We start from the raw sequence: 17,006 nt of genomic DNA, 5'->3' as shown, positions 1-17,006 counted from the left end.
CACACAGGTCGCCCTGGCGCTGGGCGTTCCGTGGGCCCAGACAGAAGCCACGCGTGGCATCACACGGAGCAGTCACCGCTGCCCTGTCCCTCGGCCTCGGAGCCGCTGCCTTCCGGGGCAGGACTTCACCAGGAGAGGGCTGGGCGAGCCTCACCCGCTCTGGGTTACCAGGGCCACCCTGGATAAGGCCCTCCCACCGTGGTGGCCGCTGGAGCTGCTGGCCACTGGCCTCAGGTCAGCCACAAGCAGGCGGTGGCCTCGGGCTGCCCTGTGCTGTCCCTCCCTCGCCCCAGCCTCTCGTGTGCTCGGCAACCCCACTGAGGGCCCAGGGGCTCCTGCAGGCGGCGTCAGCACTTGGGCCCTCTGTCCCCCAGGCAGGCACAGGGTGGCCCCCGGCTCAAGAGAAGCTCCAAGAGGCCTGGGCAGGTGGTGCGGGAGAGACCACGTCCAAGGAAAGGCGGGCATGGCCGCGGCGCAGAGGCAGGGGGACGCGGAGGGAAGGGCTTCCGGTTGGAGCCGAGCTGGGGACGGGCAGGGTTAAGGGGGCACAAGGGGCTTCAGCCCAGCTGGGAGACCCAAAGCTGGGCAGGGGTCAGACGTCCAGGAAGGTAAGGCAGAGACAGTGGCGGACCAGAGGGCCCAGAGGATCCTGGGTAGGACCCTGGGGCTGTGGGCGTGAAGACCTCCCAAGAGGTCAGCCCAGGACACGGGAGTGGCCGCCACCACCTCCACCAAAACCCGCCGGTCAGAGCCAGCAGCAGGCGGAGCCACTGAGCAGGGCAGCACCAGGCCCAGGTCACGGTCAAGGGCGCCGCGGGGACACCAGGGGCTGGGGGCGCCGTGGGGGCTCTGCGGACGTGAGGAGGGCCTGCTGACACGCACCAGCCTCCGTGCACGCGGGAAGGGGCTTGGAACCTGCATTTGTTTCCCAGAAAACAAGACACAGTGCAACAGGCCCAGAGGAAGCCAAGGACATTCCTCTCCCCGACGGCCAGGTCTCCGCTCCCCCGCCGCGGCCGAGTTCCTGGGCCTCCCAGGAGGGGCTGGCTGGGCCCAGCCAGGCACGTCCTCGGCCCTCGTCTCCCCGCCCCCGTCTCTGCCAAGGCCACCGATTTCACAGCTCCCTCGGGGTCCATCCAGACCCGCCCAGGCCCCACGGGAGCAGCCCCGAGGCCTGAGGGCCACAGTCCGTCCCCTGCCCCTGCCCTGCTGTCCCTGGGCCCTGACCAAGAGGAGCTGGGGTGGGGGTGGGGGTGGGGGCTGCACGCGTCTCTGATTTCCCCCAGCAGGGCGCAGGGGGAGGCCACGCCCGGCCAGCTGTCTGCTCTCCTGGCGTGAGACCAAGGGCCTCTGGGCAGCCGAGCACCTGCCGCACATGTGGCCAGGTGACGGGCGCCCCCTCCAGGGCAGGGCCGGGGAAGAGTGGGGCCCATAGCAGAGGCAGCTACTCCCCCACAACACACCCCAGCTTCAGCTACGCAGTCAGCCCTGGACCCTGGCCACGCCAGCACCAGCCTGGCCACAGCACGAGCCACCGTGCCCTGTGGCTCACGTGGCCTGGCCCCTGGATTCCAGACTCCACCTCGACCTCCAGCGTCCAGAAAGAGCTCCCTAAAGCAGGCGTCAGACGCCGCCCCCACCCCTACTCGCAGCTCTCAGCAGCCGCCCCCTCACGTGGTCACCAGACCCCAGCCCCTCGCCCACCTCAGTCTGCAGGGAGTCACCTCCTCCCACCCCCTCCCCCATCCCGGCCTCCCCCTCAGGGCTCCGCGCCTGACCCAGGAGGCAGCCCCGTGAAGGCAGGGGCTGTGATGGCCTTGGTGGCTGACCCCAGGGGGCTCCAGCAGAGGACAGACGAATGATGCAATGGAGGGATGAGGGGACCCACACCCAGCCACTCCCTCCCCGTCCTGCTGGGGAGCCCTCACCTGGGCCTTGTCCTCTCTCTGCCGCCCCCAAGCCCCACTCGTGGGTCGGATGAGGCTCAGAGAAGGTGTCAGAGTGGGTGAGGAAGGCGGGGGCGCAGCCTGGCACCGAGCAGGCCCAGACCCCGTCCCCACGCTGCGGGGTTCACCTCAACCAGGCCCACAGTCCCAGACACCTCTTCCCGCGTTGGCCTCTCCCTGCCACCAGGGGGCGGCGGAGCCCCACCTGGACACCGTGGACGGCCTCTGGGGAAGGGGGGAGTACCTCACCTTTCAGGAGGGAGCCTGTGCACCCCTACCCTGCCCTGTGGGGCCTCCTCCCTCCCAGCCCCTCTCTGCAGCCCAGGGAAAACTCTGGGATGACAGGGAGAGCTGGGGGCTGCAGGGTCTGGGCCAGCCCCGGGCCTCCCCTCCCCACCTCACCAGAGGCATCAAATGGCCCCCGCTAGGACCACTACAGCGGTGCTCGGTGCCGGGGCCATTCAGCCACGGTTGCGAGGACGCCTGCCTGGCGCGGGGGGAGCCTCAGCGGATACGGCTTGGGCAGAGGCCAGCGGCCCCACCTGCTGTCCACCAGGGCTACCAACCCCCAGCCAGCCGTGGCCCCCAGCCAGCCGTGGCCCCCAGCCTCCGGAGCTCCAGGGGGTGCGGCCCACCCTGGAGGAAGAGACGTGCCCTGATGGGTCGGCAGGTCTGTGACAGCCCTGCCACGGGTCCCCGTGTCATCCATTCATCCATTCACTCATGCAAACTGCACACCCCGCCCAGCGGGACAGCTTGGCACTGCTCTCAGGAAGCACAGGCGGGGGGGGGGGGCTCCAGGGGCAGCTGTGTCCCCCTCTGGGCCACGTCCTGGAGGGGGTTGGGCCCAACAGCTCCATGAGCCACCTGTGACCACGTGTGGCCGACACTGTTCCCACCCTCAGAAGCGCCAGCTGTGGCCCTGGCGAACCAAGTCCCACCCAGAGGACTTCCCGGCCCCCAGGCCGGCTGGGCAGTGCCCTCCTACTGGAGCCCCAGTAGTCGGGGCCAGCTCCTCTGCCCTAGCCGTGCGGAGCTGCGTGGTGGCACTCGGACGCGTGTCACAGCCGAGAGCCCTCCCGGCCCAGTGCTGAGACGCTGCCCCTCCCCCCACAGGTGCACCTGTGGTCTATGGCAATAGGAGCCACCCTGCCCAAGGCCCTCCCCGCCTGAGCCCCACAGCCCAGCCGGCAGGTCACCGGCCATATCAGGCCAGGTGTGCCCAGTCCTCCTGGGCAGCCAGCCCCATGCGACCACGACCCAGACGAGTGCCAGCCACAGGGATGGAGGACGTGGCCAAGACCTGCCTCGCGCTCCAGGCCCCACCCTGCGTCCTGCCAGCCCCCGCAGCCACGGCTCACAGCCTCTGGGTCCCCCCGCAGGTGGAGACAGACCAGGGCCAGGATCGGGGCTCCGGCGCTCCTGCCCAGGGACCCCAACTTCACAGTAGCCGCAACACACTTGGGCTTTTCCTGACAGCTCTGGGTTTGTGAGTTGAGCCGTCCTGGGAGGGGCTGGAGGGGGGGTCTTCCGGCCACAGGTTACAGGAGGGGCTGGAGCCCTGGCACCTTTCCCCCGCCCTGAGCCAGACAGCTCCGAGGCTCTGTGCTGCAGCCAGCTGGCCCCGCAGGCTGCTTGGCTCAGCCCGCGCCAGGGCCCCTGGACGCCTTCCCACGTCTGAGACGACAGCCACTCCGAGTCCTCGGGCCACTCGGGCCCAGAAACGCCGCCCCCAGGGATGTCGGCGGGAGCCACACGGAGGCCGGAGACTCACACGAGGGAGAGGCCCAGCAGGGAGCCCCGGCCCGCAGCTCTCAAAGGCCCACCGAGGGCCAGGCCGGGCTGGGCAAGCTGACCCCTCCCCAGACAGCCAGTGCCATGCCGGGGGCAGGTGAGACCACCGTCGCTCCAGAACAACCTCCCTCCCCACCTGGGCCCCCCGGCGTGGACAGAGAGCGCAGGGCCTGCCCTGCACCCAGCTCCCGTGAGCCCTCACGACAGAGCACCCACGGGAGATGCCCTACGGGACGGCAGCTCCCCCGGGGAGGAAGCGGAAGGAAGACGACTCGAGCACCAGTGGCGAGGGCAGTGGTCAAGGAGCCCTCCGCTCGCCCCACGGGCCACGTGCGTGCTGCAGCCGCCCCACAGGGGCTGTCAGGGGCGCCAGCTCCTGGCCCTGCGCCCTGGTTTCCCAGTGGGCGTGGCCAGCCAGACCCGATGGACGCGGCCCGTCCTGCGCCCGCCCTCTTGCTCTGGCCTGTGACAGGCCCCTGAAGCCTGGGCAGAACCCATCTGCTCTGCGTGTCCACACGCGCTCTGTGCCAGGCCGCAGGACGAGTGCCCGGCGCACGGGCTGGACAGGAGCCATTGGTCAGCCGTGGTCAGCGGTGCATGGCCAAACCTCGCCCTTCCTTTCCCTGGAACAAAAAGCTCCCTGCCAGCCCCGCGGCAACGGAGGCCATCCCCAAGGCTGAGAGCACGCTGGACAGTGCCCGGCCTGCCCAGGAAGCGTGGCGAGCAGAAGGCAGGCCAGGGGGTGGGGAGGACGCTTCACCCAATGGCCAGGAGCCCTCCAAGTACCCGCGGGCCAGCCAGGCCTCTCTGCCCAGGGCTTCCCCGGCCCCTACTCACACCACAGCTCACAAGTCTGGGGGCGGGCCGGGGGGGGCACATCTACGGGGCAGCCAGGACAGCAGGGGCGGCCTGGGCTCTGTCCTGCCTGGGCCTCACAGCCCGCACCATGGAAACCCGACACCCGGCAGGACAGCGACCGCCTCCTCCCTCCTGAGGCAGCCGCTGCAGGACCCTGCCGTGGGCACTACTCGGTAGGTTCGTCACCAGGGACCTGCCACGGCGAGGTGACCTCCTCGCCACTCCTGGTCCCCGCAGAGCAGGTGCTGGCCCACGAGACCCACCTGGGCAGCAGCCCCCCGCGGCCAGCGCCGGCTGCAGAGCACCAGTGAAGCTGTCGCCTCCCCTCCCCCGCACCTGTCCTGTTATCAGCTGCCCGGGTCAGCGTGATGCTGCCCAGACCCAGCTCGGCCGGGCGCAGAGCGCCGAGCCCCGCTCTGGAATGCCTGGAGCACATGGGGGCACGGGCGCCAGCCTCCTCGCTCGCAGACCCCTCGTTAATTATCCTGCTGGAAGGCGAAGGCGGCGCCGGCCCAGGAATCCTGAAAACGGGCGATCAGCAGATTTCCTGGAATTCACCCAGCGGCTCTGGGTGGCCGGTGCGGGCGCAGGGCGGGCACCGGGGCCGCTCGGGACGGCCTGGCGTTCCCCCACTGGAGGGGACCCGGCAGGGGCAGCGAGTCCCTGGGGCTGCAGGGCAGTGCCATGAGCAGACCCTGCCGAGCGGCCAGAGCGGCTGTGCCGGAGACTCGGAGGAGCCGCCGCAGGCGGGAGCAGGTCCTGGCGGCTCCCTGGAGACCCCGGGGGCTGAGTTCTCAGAGCCGCAAGGCAGTGGCCCGGGGAGCCCCGTCCTGACCCCAAGGGAGTGACCCCACCCTCTAACAGGTGGGAGACCGGGCTCCCAACTCGCGGTGGCCAGTCTGCGTCCCACCACGCCACCCGTCCCAGGGAGCAAACTCCCATCGCTGGGGCCTGGGGCCAGGATCAGAGCCCAGATGTGTCGGTGAGACCTCGGCACCCCAACAGGGACACCTGGGGCCGGTGCTGGCTTGTAACGGCCGGGACGGCCCCAGCCCTGGTCCCGAGGGGCAGGCGGACACACAGCCTCCTCACCCTGCCGGGGCCCGGAGCCCGGACAAGAAGTCCCAGTGCCTCCTGAGGGTGCACTGGGCGGGGCCAGACACCTCCCCCTCCCTCCCCGAACCCCAGCTGGCCCAGGCCAGGCGGTGCCCACAGCACTGGCCCCAGGGGCCGGGGCCTGGCTCCTCTCTGCCTCTCCTGCCCCACACGTGGTTCCCCACAGGTGGTGGCCGCAGGAGCTCCAACGTCGGGCCTCGCCTGTGCAGGCCTGGAGCGTCCAGAGGGGTGGGGTGGGGCGGGGAGGTGTGCAGGGGCCTCGCCCCCAACCCCGGCCAAGCTGCTCTCCGGGAGCTGGTTCGGGCGGGATTCTGCAGGCTGCATCCCTGACGTTCTGACACTCCAACAGGATAGCGGACGGGTGGGTCGGAGCCCCACCCACCCCCACTACTCCAACAGAACCTGCCCGGGGCTCTGGGGCTCAGACAGGGCTGCTGCCCGCCGCTCCCGTCCACAGTGGACGACCGGGGGGCCAGCGGTGGAGGAGGCTGAGAGGTGGAGCTGAGGCTGACCCGGCCAGGACTTCTCCAGGAATTCGGAGCGGGCGGCTCCTCCCTTGGCAACGGACAGGATCTTACAGACTCATTAACGGCTGCAGGGCCAGAGGTAAAGGGGCCGGCAGGGTGGGGCCCGCAGGGTCGCTGCCCCGGGAGGCTCCCGGGCATTCCTGGGCTGACTGATGGGGAGGGGGTGAGCGCACAGCTCCGCCCACACCCCGCCCAGCAGTGAGCACCCGCCAGACCCTGGGCGCCCGACCTGCAGGAGACGGAGGACCCAGGCCCTGGCTCCGCCCAGCAGGCGGTGCCCCCTTGCACACACGCTGTCTCCCCAGGACCTGGAGTCGCTGCGCCCCGAGGGGTCTCCCCAGCCCCAGCTCCAGAGCCCCCAAGTGCAGGGACTCCCAGCCCGACCTGCCCTTCCTGGTCCTGTTCCCCAGACCACTGCTGTGACCCAGCCCGCCTGTGCCCTGGTCCCTTCTGCCCCTGCATGGTGTACCCTGGACCACTGCTGTGACCCAGCCCGCCTGTGCCCTGGTCCCTTCTGCCCCTGCTTGGTGTAGCCCACAGGGCTGGGAGCACCTGGGACACACACACATGTCCCCTCCACGGCACGGCAGGGTGTGGGGCCGCCTGGCAGCAGCAGTCCATCAGAAGCCCAAGCAACGTGGGAACTGGGGGGGCTCAGTGTCCCCCTCTGAGAAATGGGACGAGCACACGCTGGCCCGTGTGCCGTGGTCACCTCAGGGCACAGAGGCCTCCTCCTCCTCTGCAGACGGCAGGCCCTGTCCAGGCATGTGGGATGCCCGCCCCCGTGCCCAGCGCCAGGGAGCATCTCCCAGCGTCTCAGGACCGGCTGGCGGCAGGGCCACATCGAGACCAGGTGCACCTGCCAGGCCAGCCCCAGGCAGGCCCCGGCCTGGCCTCCCGAGAGCCCAGGGCCCTTGGCAATTCCAGCTGGACCACCCCCCTGCCCGATCCCTGCCTCCCCCCTGCTCCAGCCCCTCCCTTCTGGAAATCACCCTTACCCCCGGCACCCCCTCAAATCTTCCCCTGGCCCACAGGCCCACCTCCTCCAGGAAGCCCTCAGGACCACGCAGCCTCGACTGGGGAACACTGGCTCCCTGAGTGCTGCCTGGCCGGAGAGAGGGGTCCGGGCCTGAGCCAGCCCCCACCGGAAGAGGCCACACGGCCCCATTGTGTGCAGAACCGGGATCGAGAGGACACAGCCCGCCCGGTGGAGGGACAGAGGCGCTTTTGTGGGTGGCCGGGCAGGGGGAGCAGACCTGGTAATTGAGGGAGTCTCTGGGCGGACACGCACGTGGTCCCCGCACAGGCGGTGGTCCAAGGACGGGGCTGGGACTCTGCGCTGGGCCCCTGGCCGTCCAGCCCCAGCACAGCTGGATGCAGGGGGGCAGCCCCAGCTGGCCGGCCGACTATCCCATCCAGTGGGGACCCAGGCCACAGAGGCCGGATCTGCAGGGGAGGCCACGTGTGGACAAGCAGAAGGCTGGGGCCGCACCGCCCGCTCGGACAGGGCAGAGTGCGGGGTCTGGGCCGCCCCAGCCACCTGCTGGGCCGTGGGGTTTTCTGAGGCTCCTCAAGGCACGGAACCTGAAGGTGGACACTGTGGGGCCGGTTCTCACGGGGTGCAGAAGCGGGGTGACTTCCTGCTCCCACAGGGGGCCGCCTGTCTCCCCCAGGAGCCATCTGACCGTGAGCGGGGGGCCCCAGGTTGCCTCCCTGGCCCTGCCTGCCCCCACAGCACACAAGCATCCACACCAGCTGTGACCCGTCCAGGGGATGGGGGTCCCAGGGCGAGGCAGCCAGCGCCGCACTCCCTGGGCGCCACTGCGCTCAGCGGCCCCACTCAGCTGGGACTGGAGCAGAAAACCAAGACCAAGAGAGCAAGGCTCCTGGGCGTGCTGGGTCCTCCCAGGGGTGCTGAGTCCTCCCAGTGTGCTGAGTCCTCCTAGATGTGCTGAGTCCTCCCAGTGTGCTGAGTCCTTCTTGGATGTACTGAGTCCTCCCAGGGTGCTGGGTCCTCTCACGTGTGCTAGGTTCTCCCAGGTGTGCCGAGTCATCCCAGGGGTGCTAAGTCCTCCTAGATGTGCTGAGTCCTCCCGGGGTGCTGGGTTCTGCTGGGGTGCTGGGTCCTTCTTGGATGTGCTGGGTCCTCCCGGGTGTGGCCTAGCCCCCCAGGATGGCCGGGGTCCTCTCCCACACCAGACACAAAGAGCTGCCCCTGGTGGGGCCTCCGGCTAACACAGCTCCGTCCCCAATGGGAAGCCTTCCACTCGGCCTAACTGCGATGTGGGCGCAGGGAACGGCGCCGGGGCCTGGACCCACAGCCCAGAGAAGGAGCTGAGCTGCTGCCCGCAGAACCTGCCCAGGTTGGGGCAGCCGCTGGTGCAGGCCTGGTATGGAGACCCCGTGGCCCGCCGCACGGGGAGAGGCGCCCGGCTGCAGCAGCCCGGGCTCCAGCCAGCGGGGCCTCTTACTCCAGGTGGAGAAGGGGAGAAAGGCACGCCGTGTCCCCCAGGAGCCCCAGCCCTGCCCCGGCTCCTCCAGCGGAAAGCAGGCCTGGCTCTGTCCCGTCCCCCCACCCAAGGCCAGCCACAGCGGCTCCCAGGCCCGGCCATGGCAGGGCACCAAGAGCCACCCTGGGTGGTGTCCGGAGCTGGGCATGGGGCCAGGCTCCCACCCTCTGACGCCGCGGGCGGCACAGAGGGGCAGCTGGCAGGGCCGCGTTCTCCCCATTAAGCAATCAGCACCAGTTTAGAAACAGGCGCCTGGAGCCACAGCCAGGCCCGAGAGGACCCTGCGGCCCTGCTCCTGTGCCCTCGCCGAGGGACACCACCCTGCTCCTGGGGTCCTGCTCTCTGGTGAAGCCACAGCGCCCCATCGGCTGCCACAGCCACCCCGAGCCCACTCCCGAAGGACCCGGGCCCGTCACAGGCCCCCTGCTGGGGTAGAGGAGTCAGAGACCCCTTCGAAGGCTCTGGGCAGAGCCAACATCTGTCCCAGCTGGCGGCAGAGCCACATCGAGACCAGGTGCACCTGCCAGGCCAGCCCCAGGCAGGCCCCGCCTGGCCTCCTGAGAGAGCCCAGGGCCCTTGGCGATTCCAGCTGGACCACCCCCCTGCCCGATCCCTGCCTCCTCTCTGCTCCAGCCCCTCCCTTCTGGAAATCACCCTTACCCCCGGCACCCCCTCAAATCTTCCCCTGGCCCACAGGCCCACCTCCTCCAGGAAGCCCTCAGGACCACGCAGCCTCGACTGGGGAACACTGGCTCCCTGAGTGCTGCCCTGGCCAGGGAGAGGGGTCCAGGCCTTGAGTGTGGAGTCCCCTCGGGGACTGGCCCGACCTGCCCGCTCCACAGTGAGGAAAGGAGGGACGAAGCCTCTCGGACCAGGGAAGCACCCAGAGGCGGCTGAGGCCACAGGCCTGCCCTCGTCCCCGGCCACGGCCAGAGGTCACTGCCAGGGTTCACCAGGATCCCTCAGCACCAGCGCCACGCAGGGCAGGGAGCCCCGCCAGGCTCGGGGGCCGCACTCCGCCAAGACGCGGAGCCCACCCAGGCCCCCGCCCTCCTTTGCTGGCCGGCAGTGCAGGGGGAGGCCCCGTGGGGGCGGCTCGTGCAGGTGGCCACCCCAAGAACCAGGGAAAACCCAGAGTGGACCGTGCGACCGCACGGCGGCCCCCGCCTCACTCAACTGCACGGGACACGGCCCTGACCGGAGCGGGGACTGGGGGGAGGGCCTGAACACACTTCCCTGGGGTCACCGATGGCGGCTCTGACCGCCCAGGGCCTGCACCGGGTGAGGGAGGGGGCCCTGTGCGTGCTGTGCCCAGGCCCTGCCCCTCCCCCTCGGCCAGCACAGGCATCCAGGCGGTAACACGGGCAGGTAACCACAGGCCCTCCCACACACAGGCCCAGGCTTGCTTGTGGTCCAGGGGGGAGGGAGGGGCACAGAGGTGAGGGCAGGGAAGGGGCGGGTGGGGTGAGAAGCAGGTTAGAGGAAGGGGAGAGGGGAGCCGGGGAGCCACGGATGCTGGGGCTCCTCCCCACCGTTCACCACGGTCCGCAGCCGGGGACACTTCTCCCCTCCCCCGCTCTTGCTCAATGGAAGAATCCAGGGGAACCAGAAAAATATGGCTTTTATTTCCAACTCTGGAACCAATTAGAATTGGAGGGTTGGGTTCAGAGTTCCCACTTCTTCAGCCCAGGGCTGCAGGGCCCAGACAGCAAGCGCCAGGGACCAGAAGGGACTTAGAGGTGTGCGCTGACAGCTGGGGGAGGGGTGGCTGCAGGCGGGATGAACAGCCCTGCACACCCAGCCTTGCACACCCGCTCTTCGTACCTGCTCTGCACACCCACCCTGCACACTCACCCTGCACACCCAGCCTTGCGCACCCACCCCGCACACTCACCCTGCACACCCACCTGCACACTCACCCTGCATACCTGCCCTGCACACCCACCCTGCACACCCAGCCTTGCACACCAGCCCTGCACACCCACCCTGCACACCCACCCCGTACACCCACCCTGCACACCCACCTGAACACCTGTGTCACCCCCAGACTCACCGCCCCCCAGGTCCGGCCCTCAGGTCTGCTTTGCCAACCCCACAGCCAGGACCGGCCCCCGCCCAAGGGCCTGGAGCTTCCCCCGCCCAGTCGTGGACGGCCCTGGCATTTCCCCGGGCGGGGGAGGGAGCAGCACTGAGCCCACCAAGACCAGACGGGAGCTGAGGTCGGACAGCCCGGCTGCCCTGTGCTTCGACAGCCCTGCCCCACACCACCCAACACTCCCACTAGTGTACCACCCACACCTGCTTCCCCTGCCCCAAGCCCCCTGCCCCCAGTCCTTCAGCGTAGCAGAAAGTGCGAGTCCCACGGTGTTGCAGACTTAGGCCAGTGAGGCCGCAGGATGCGTCTCTGCCTTGTGAAGTCGAGACAACAAAACTGCCCCGGCCGGGCCTCCCACGCCCACCACGCACCTGGCCATGACACCTGTCCTATTTCCAAAACCCGGCAAGGAGATGAGCGGCACTCAGGCCCTGTCCCCAAACTCCTCCCCTTTTGAATATTCAATTAAGCACCACCTCCTCTGCCTCCGGAGTGTAGCAGCACAACCTGGGGGGGGGGGTTCTGATGTGGGGTCTTTCTCGCGCTGTCTCTGTCCATCCTCTCTCTGGAGCTGGCCTGACTCGGTTTCCCTGCTCACCTTGAATTCTTTCTCATTCGCAGACAGAACAGCCTGGGGCAGGCCCTGCCCGGCCCAGGAGCACCGCGCAGGAGTCCCCAACAGCCACACCTGCAGCTCCCAGGGGGCGGAGACCTGGGACTGTGTCAGCCCCCTGCTCCCCATGGCCCCGCCTGCATCTGTCACAGGGGACCCACCACGGGGAACAGGCCCGGCCCACGGCCTGGGACTGCGTCAGCCCCCTGCTCCCCATGGACCCCGCCTGTGTCCATCACAGGTCCACCACGGGGAACAGGCACGGCCTGGCCCACGGCCTGGGACTGTGTCAGCCCCCTGCTCCCCATGGCCCCGCCTGCATCTGTCACAGGGGACCCACCACGGGGAACAGGCCCGGCCCACGGCCTGGGACTGTGTCAGCCCTCTGTCCCCGTGGACCCCGCCTGCATCCGTCACAGGTCCACCACGGGGAACAGGCACGGCCTGGCCCACGGCCTGGGACTGTGTCAGCCCCCTGCCCCCGTGGACCCCGCCTGCGTCCATCACAGGTCCATCACAGGGAACAGGCCCGGCCCGGCCCACGGCCTGGGACTGTGTCAGCCCCCTGCTCCCCGTGGACCAGCCTGCATCCGTCACAGGTCCATCACGGGGAACAGGCCCGGCCCACGGCCTGGGACTGTGTCAGCCCCCTGCTCCCCGTGGACCAGCCTGCATCCGTCACAAGTCCATCACGGGGAACAGGCCCGGCCCACGGCCTGGGACTGCGTCAGCCCCCTGCCCTCGTGGACCCCATCTGTGTCCGTCACATGTCCATCACGGGGAACAGGCCTGGCCCACGGTCTGTGCAGCCACCCTCCAGCACCTGGAGCCAGGAAGCAGCACCACTCAGGGTCAGCCTGGCAGGGCCCCCCGCGTGGGGTCAGCGGCCCAGGCTCCTGGCGCCCCTCAGGCCCTAGCTCAGTGGGCCTCACAGGAGCGGCCACCACACATCACCACGCAGGGACTAGCGAGTCACAGGGCCTTCCTGAGCACAAGGCCCCCCCGCCTGCCCCCGGCTTCCTCGGATTTCCCCGTCCAGCCCAGCTGCCCGCCCAAAGCAGGCCCGGGGCCCGCACACCACTGGGAGGCGCTCGTTCCCAGGGTGTCCCTTGAGGCTGTGACAAAGGGACAAGGGACTGAGCGGAAACCACGAGGTGGAGACACAGTGACCGCCCGGGCCATCTCTGGACAGATCACGTATCCCGTGCGGTGGGCTTCCTGCCCGTCCAGCACGCCTGTGGCTGCCCGCGTGCCCTCCCCGTGGGACACACGGCTCCGGCTGCTTTCCGCGGTCTGTGGGCGTGTGCCTCAGCTTACCCCACCGACAGCTCAGCGGGGAGGCCGGCATTCCCAGCTCCCAGCGGCCAGGACGAGTGCTCTGACCAGGTGGCAGTGCAGCCTGGGGGCCTCGGAGCCACCCCGGCCTTGCCCGGGGCCAGCGCCTCCTGCCCTAAAGGGCGCAGGGCAGAGCGGCGGCCGGGGGGCTTCTCTCCTGACAGCCTGGGATGGGCCTTAGGGGCCCCATGCAGATGCTGCCGTCCAGGGACCTCCCCACACGACCGCCCCCAGGCCGGCCCGGCCCTGGGCTCCACTCACCGTACTGACAGCGGGGACCCTGGAAGGCGCGGGGGCAGCGGCACGGTTGGGCTGAGCCTGGCAGGCAGCGGCCACCATTGAAGCAGGGGCCAGCACTGCACCTGGCTGTGGAGAGAAGAGACGGCAGTGAGGAGCGCGCAGGGCGGGCTGGGGGCCCCAACCAGCGGCCAGGACCCCACAGCTCCAGCCCCTCCCCTGGCTCTGAAAACAGGGTGGGGTCGAGGCCTGGAGCCCGCATGGGGCCGGACACAGGCGTCGAGGGAAGCCCTGCCCCCACCTCAGTCCTGGGGAGGGTCCCACCCGGCCCAGCTCTCTCCTCCACCTCCCGCCCCATGGGAATGGCAGCATCCCCCACCCCAGCCATGGCCATGTCCAGCCAGGCTTAGTCCCAGCATGGGGACAACCCTGACTCTGCAACCGGACAGAGCCCAAGGCACTTCCTAGAGGGGGAGGGGCGGGGAGGAGCCCTCACAGCCAGCGCCCAGCCAGCACCTCCCAAAGGGGCAGGAGTCCAGGGCCCTGAGCATGACAGCCCTGCAGGGGGAGGGGGGGCCGGGGCAGTCAGCTGTGCCCACGCCCCCTGGAGTGCCTGCTGGGTGAGTGGATGCTCAGAGCAGAGACCGGGCCACTCCCGGCCGCCCAGGGCCAGCAGGGCTCCGTGAGCTCGCGTGTCGCTGCCTCGTTCCTGCCTGGGGCGGAGTGGCCGAGGGAGGGCACTGAGCCTCATGAGGAAACTGGGCTCAGAGACTTGTGGTCACAGCCCCGGGCCACACAGCACCAGTGCCCAAGCCAAGAGTCCCTGACTTGGGTGCTGGAGACCAGGGATCCGCCCCGGCCAGCAAGGGGAGGCGCAGGCCCTAGGAGGTGCCTCTTCCCACGTCACAGCCACACCCCAGCCACTGCCCCGGTCTCTGAGGGACCCCAGCAGGCTCTGGCCACCCAAGGGTGTCCCACCTGGCCTCATCCTCGCCTGACCCAAGCGTGGCTCCTCCCACCAGGCACATACCTCAGCCCGAGGAGGAGCCAGCCAGCAGAGAGACGGGGCTGGGGGACACAGCACGCCAGAGAAGCCACCCTGACCCAGTCCACGCAGGGAAGTCCCCCGCGTGTGCCCAGGGAGCGCCCAGGTGCTGAGGGCTCAGACCTGCGGACATCTGGGAGGGAGAAGCTTGAAGGTGGCCCCTGCCCTGAGGGCCTCCGGCCCCAAGTGGCCACGACCCTAAGGGAGCAGGTGGCAGCCCGGAAGCCTGACCCCCAGGCCCCGCCCTCCCCAGGAGCCCCGATGCAGCCGAGGACCGGAGGCCACATCAGCCGGCAGCCTGTGTCCAGGTCTGGGCTCACCCAGTTCTCTTTGTGCAACCAGAGTGAGGCTACAAACCCCAAACTTGATCCTCGCGGTCCTGGGGGCCGGGCACGGGAGGAGCCACAGCCTCGGTCTGGGGGTCAGCGACCCGGCCGCCAGCAGCAGGGCCACCCCCCCCACCGTCATGGCTTTGGCAAACAGCGGCGGGGACCCCACCCAGAGGACACGGTGGACGCCACACCTGGCAGAACTCACCACTGAGGAAGGAGCTCCCGAGCTGGGGCCACGGCCTCCCAGCGGGATGAGTGACGTCTGCCTGGGGTGGGGGCGGGGGAGGGGGACCACGCAGGACACGGGGAGGGGGCAGAGAGGCTCCCCGAGGGAGTCGAGGGAGGGTGCACGCGTGCTCTGCACACGATGGATGCAGAGACCCGTCACAGGGCGGGGCGTGCACCTGGCGGGGCCAGCCGCCTCCTGGCGCCAGCTGCTTTCTCTCAGTCTGAGCGGGGAGACGGCCTGCGCTTGGCCGGACGGTGAGGGCGGCCTGGCTCACAGCCTCAGCTTCATCTGGGGCAGGGATCCCTCCTCCCTGTCCCCTCCTCCCCACAGGGGTGGGAGGTCCTGCAAAGGGGGGGCCAGGCCTCACCTCCTCTGCTGGGGCCGGTGGGCAGTGGGGTGACCCCCGGGTAGGTCAGGCGGAACAAACCACCCAGCCCCGCAGGCTGTGAACACACGGCTAAGGTCACAGAGGGAGCCCAGGCCCTGCTCAGAGCCGGCCTCAGAGTGGACCCCTGCCCATGCGCCTGGGCAAGGCCAGCGGGTGTCCCGGGGGTCCCGCTGCCCACGGAGGCCAGGGCCACGTCCCTCTCCCTCTCCCCTCTGCTGTGTGGCTCACATCAGAGCAGGGGTCCTCTCTGCTTCCTCCACTCCGGGGGCCTCCGTGAGAGGTGGGCCCAGGGGCATGCGGGGCCCCCAGACGTCTAGAGGAGCCCCTCCCTCTGTCGGCTCCCCGAGGGGCAGGCCTGGCTGTGCTGCACCGGGCTGGCCGGGCCTGCAGGTGACCTCAGAAGGGTCTGGGTGGGGTCTGGGGGGATGCAGCCCCCTCCTCCCTGCATCTGAAACCTGGGGAGGAACCAGCACTGGCACTGACCAGGGAGCCCCTGGCAAGACCCTCACCCATGAGCACTCCTGGCACGGAAGCACCGGCAAGCCGGAGCCCCCCAGCCACTGCCCGGGCTGGCCCTGCCGCTGCTGGCTCCCAAGGTGCGTCTGCTGGATGCTGAGTCACCCTCTAGCTGGATGCTGAGTCATCTTTAGGTCTTCAGCAGCCCAGGGTCCTGGTGATGGGGGGAGGGGGCCGCGCTGTGTTCCTGCACCCCAGGGGCTGATGCTGGCGGTGGGCATGAGCCGGGGGTGTGGACCAGCTCCTCAGCCACAGGGGAGCCTTGGGAGCCCTCTCCAAATGGGTCTCCCTGGTGGACACAGGGATGGGGTCCAGGTCAGGGGGCGGCAGGGAGGAGTGGCCTGGCCTGGGGGTCACAGGGCCTCAGTGCTGCAGACCTGGAGGCGGGTCCTACTCAGGGACCCGACGGCCGCTGGAACCAGGGCCAATGCTGTTGGGGCAACAAGTGTGGCATGCTCTCGCCTGGCCAGCCCGTGAGGGGCTGCTGGGGGGGCTCATGCTGCCGGGGCATCCAGGAACCTCTGCCAGGCCCCCGGCAGGCACCAGACGGATTGGGTGAGGGCGTGGACATCGCTCCCCGAGGACCAGGAAGCTGGGTGGGCTCAGCACCAGACGCCAGGGACTTCCTCGGGCACAGAGGTCCCGGGGGCCCCTCCTCAGGAGCCCAGGGGCAGAGGACCCCAATTTGGTCCCCTGTGCCTTTGTGCACAGACCCGTGTGAGTCTGGACATGACCCAGGCTGCCAGGGACCTGCAGAGGTGGGGCGGGGGACAGAGGCAGGAGCAGAGGTGGTGGGGGGACAGCAGGTCCCACTGCAGGCGTTCACGGCTGATGTGACTTGGCCCCGAGGAGGAAGCCGGAGCCAGAGCCCGGGACGCCGCTGGGTCAGTTCCCACGCCGTGGCACCGGGCCAACGCCAGGCGGGAAGAGGAAAAGCAAACAGCAGGCAGGAAAGCGGAGGGTGGCCGGGGCGCGGGGCCTTCCTGCAGCCCCTCCCAGCTGGCCCGGACAGCGGGGCAGGGTTCACCTGAAGACCGGCTCCAGGGTCAAGGCCAGGCCGTCCCCGCAGAGCCGAGCACATATGCCGACGGGAACCCCGAGTTCCCCCAGCCTTCCGGGAGCACGAGTCGGGCCCGAACCTTCCACACTCAGCTGCCCTCGGCACTAAATCCCAGGGCCCCGCATTCCCCACCACCCTCCCAGACACCCCTGGGGCACCAGGAGGTGGTGAGGACCCCGGGAGCTGCCCCCCACGAATGCTGACCTTGTCCCCCAGAGGTGCACGCACACCCGGGAGCTCGGAGAGTGGGAAGGGGGTCTGGGTGGACGCGTGGACGCCTTGGTGGACGGCAGACTAGGCCGGGGCAGCGCCCTCCAGGGACACAGCAAGGGACAGCAGACGCACAGGTGGAAGTGAGGCACCTGCCAGGCGGCCAGCAACCCCGCAGCTGGACAGGCAGAGCAG

The 17,006-nt window shown here is 69.7% G+C and overlaps 1 protein-coding gene across 6 annotated transcripts in view; it reads right to left on the bottom strand.

The window, feature by feature from the left end:
- MEGF6 (multiple EGF like domains 6) overlaps positions 1-17,006 on the bottom strand; it is an 80,140-nt gene that overhangs the window by 47,841 nt on the left and 15,293 nt on the right. For 5 of the 6 annotated variants that reach the window (XM_070077076.1, XM_051839689.2, XM_051839687.2 and 2 more), the window contains exon 4: positions 13,056-13,160. The exons of the other annotated variant lie outside the window; for it this stretch is intronic. In XM_070077076.1, coding sequence (XP_069933177.1) covers positions 13,056-13,160 — 105 coding nt within the window. The remainder of the gene's footprint in view (positions 1-13,055; positions 13,161-17,006) is intronic. 6 annotated transcript variants of the gene reach the window in all.

Source organism: Oryctolagus cuniculus, chromosome 7 (assembly GCF_964237555.1).
Source record: "Oryctolagus cuniculus chromosome 7, mOryCun1.1, whole genome shotgun sequence".
NCBI classification, from domain to species: Eukaryota; Metazoa; Chordata; class Mammalia; order Lagomorpha; family Leporidae; genus Oryctolagus; species Oryctolagus cuniculus.
Note: the sequence above shows the minus strand (reverse complement) of the source record. Positions and strands in the feature narration are given on the sequence as shown.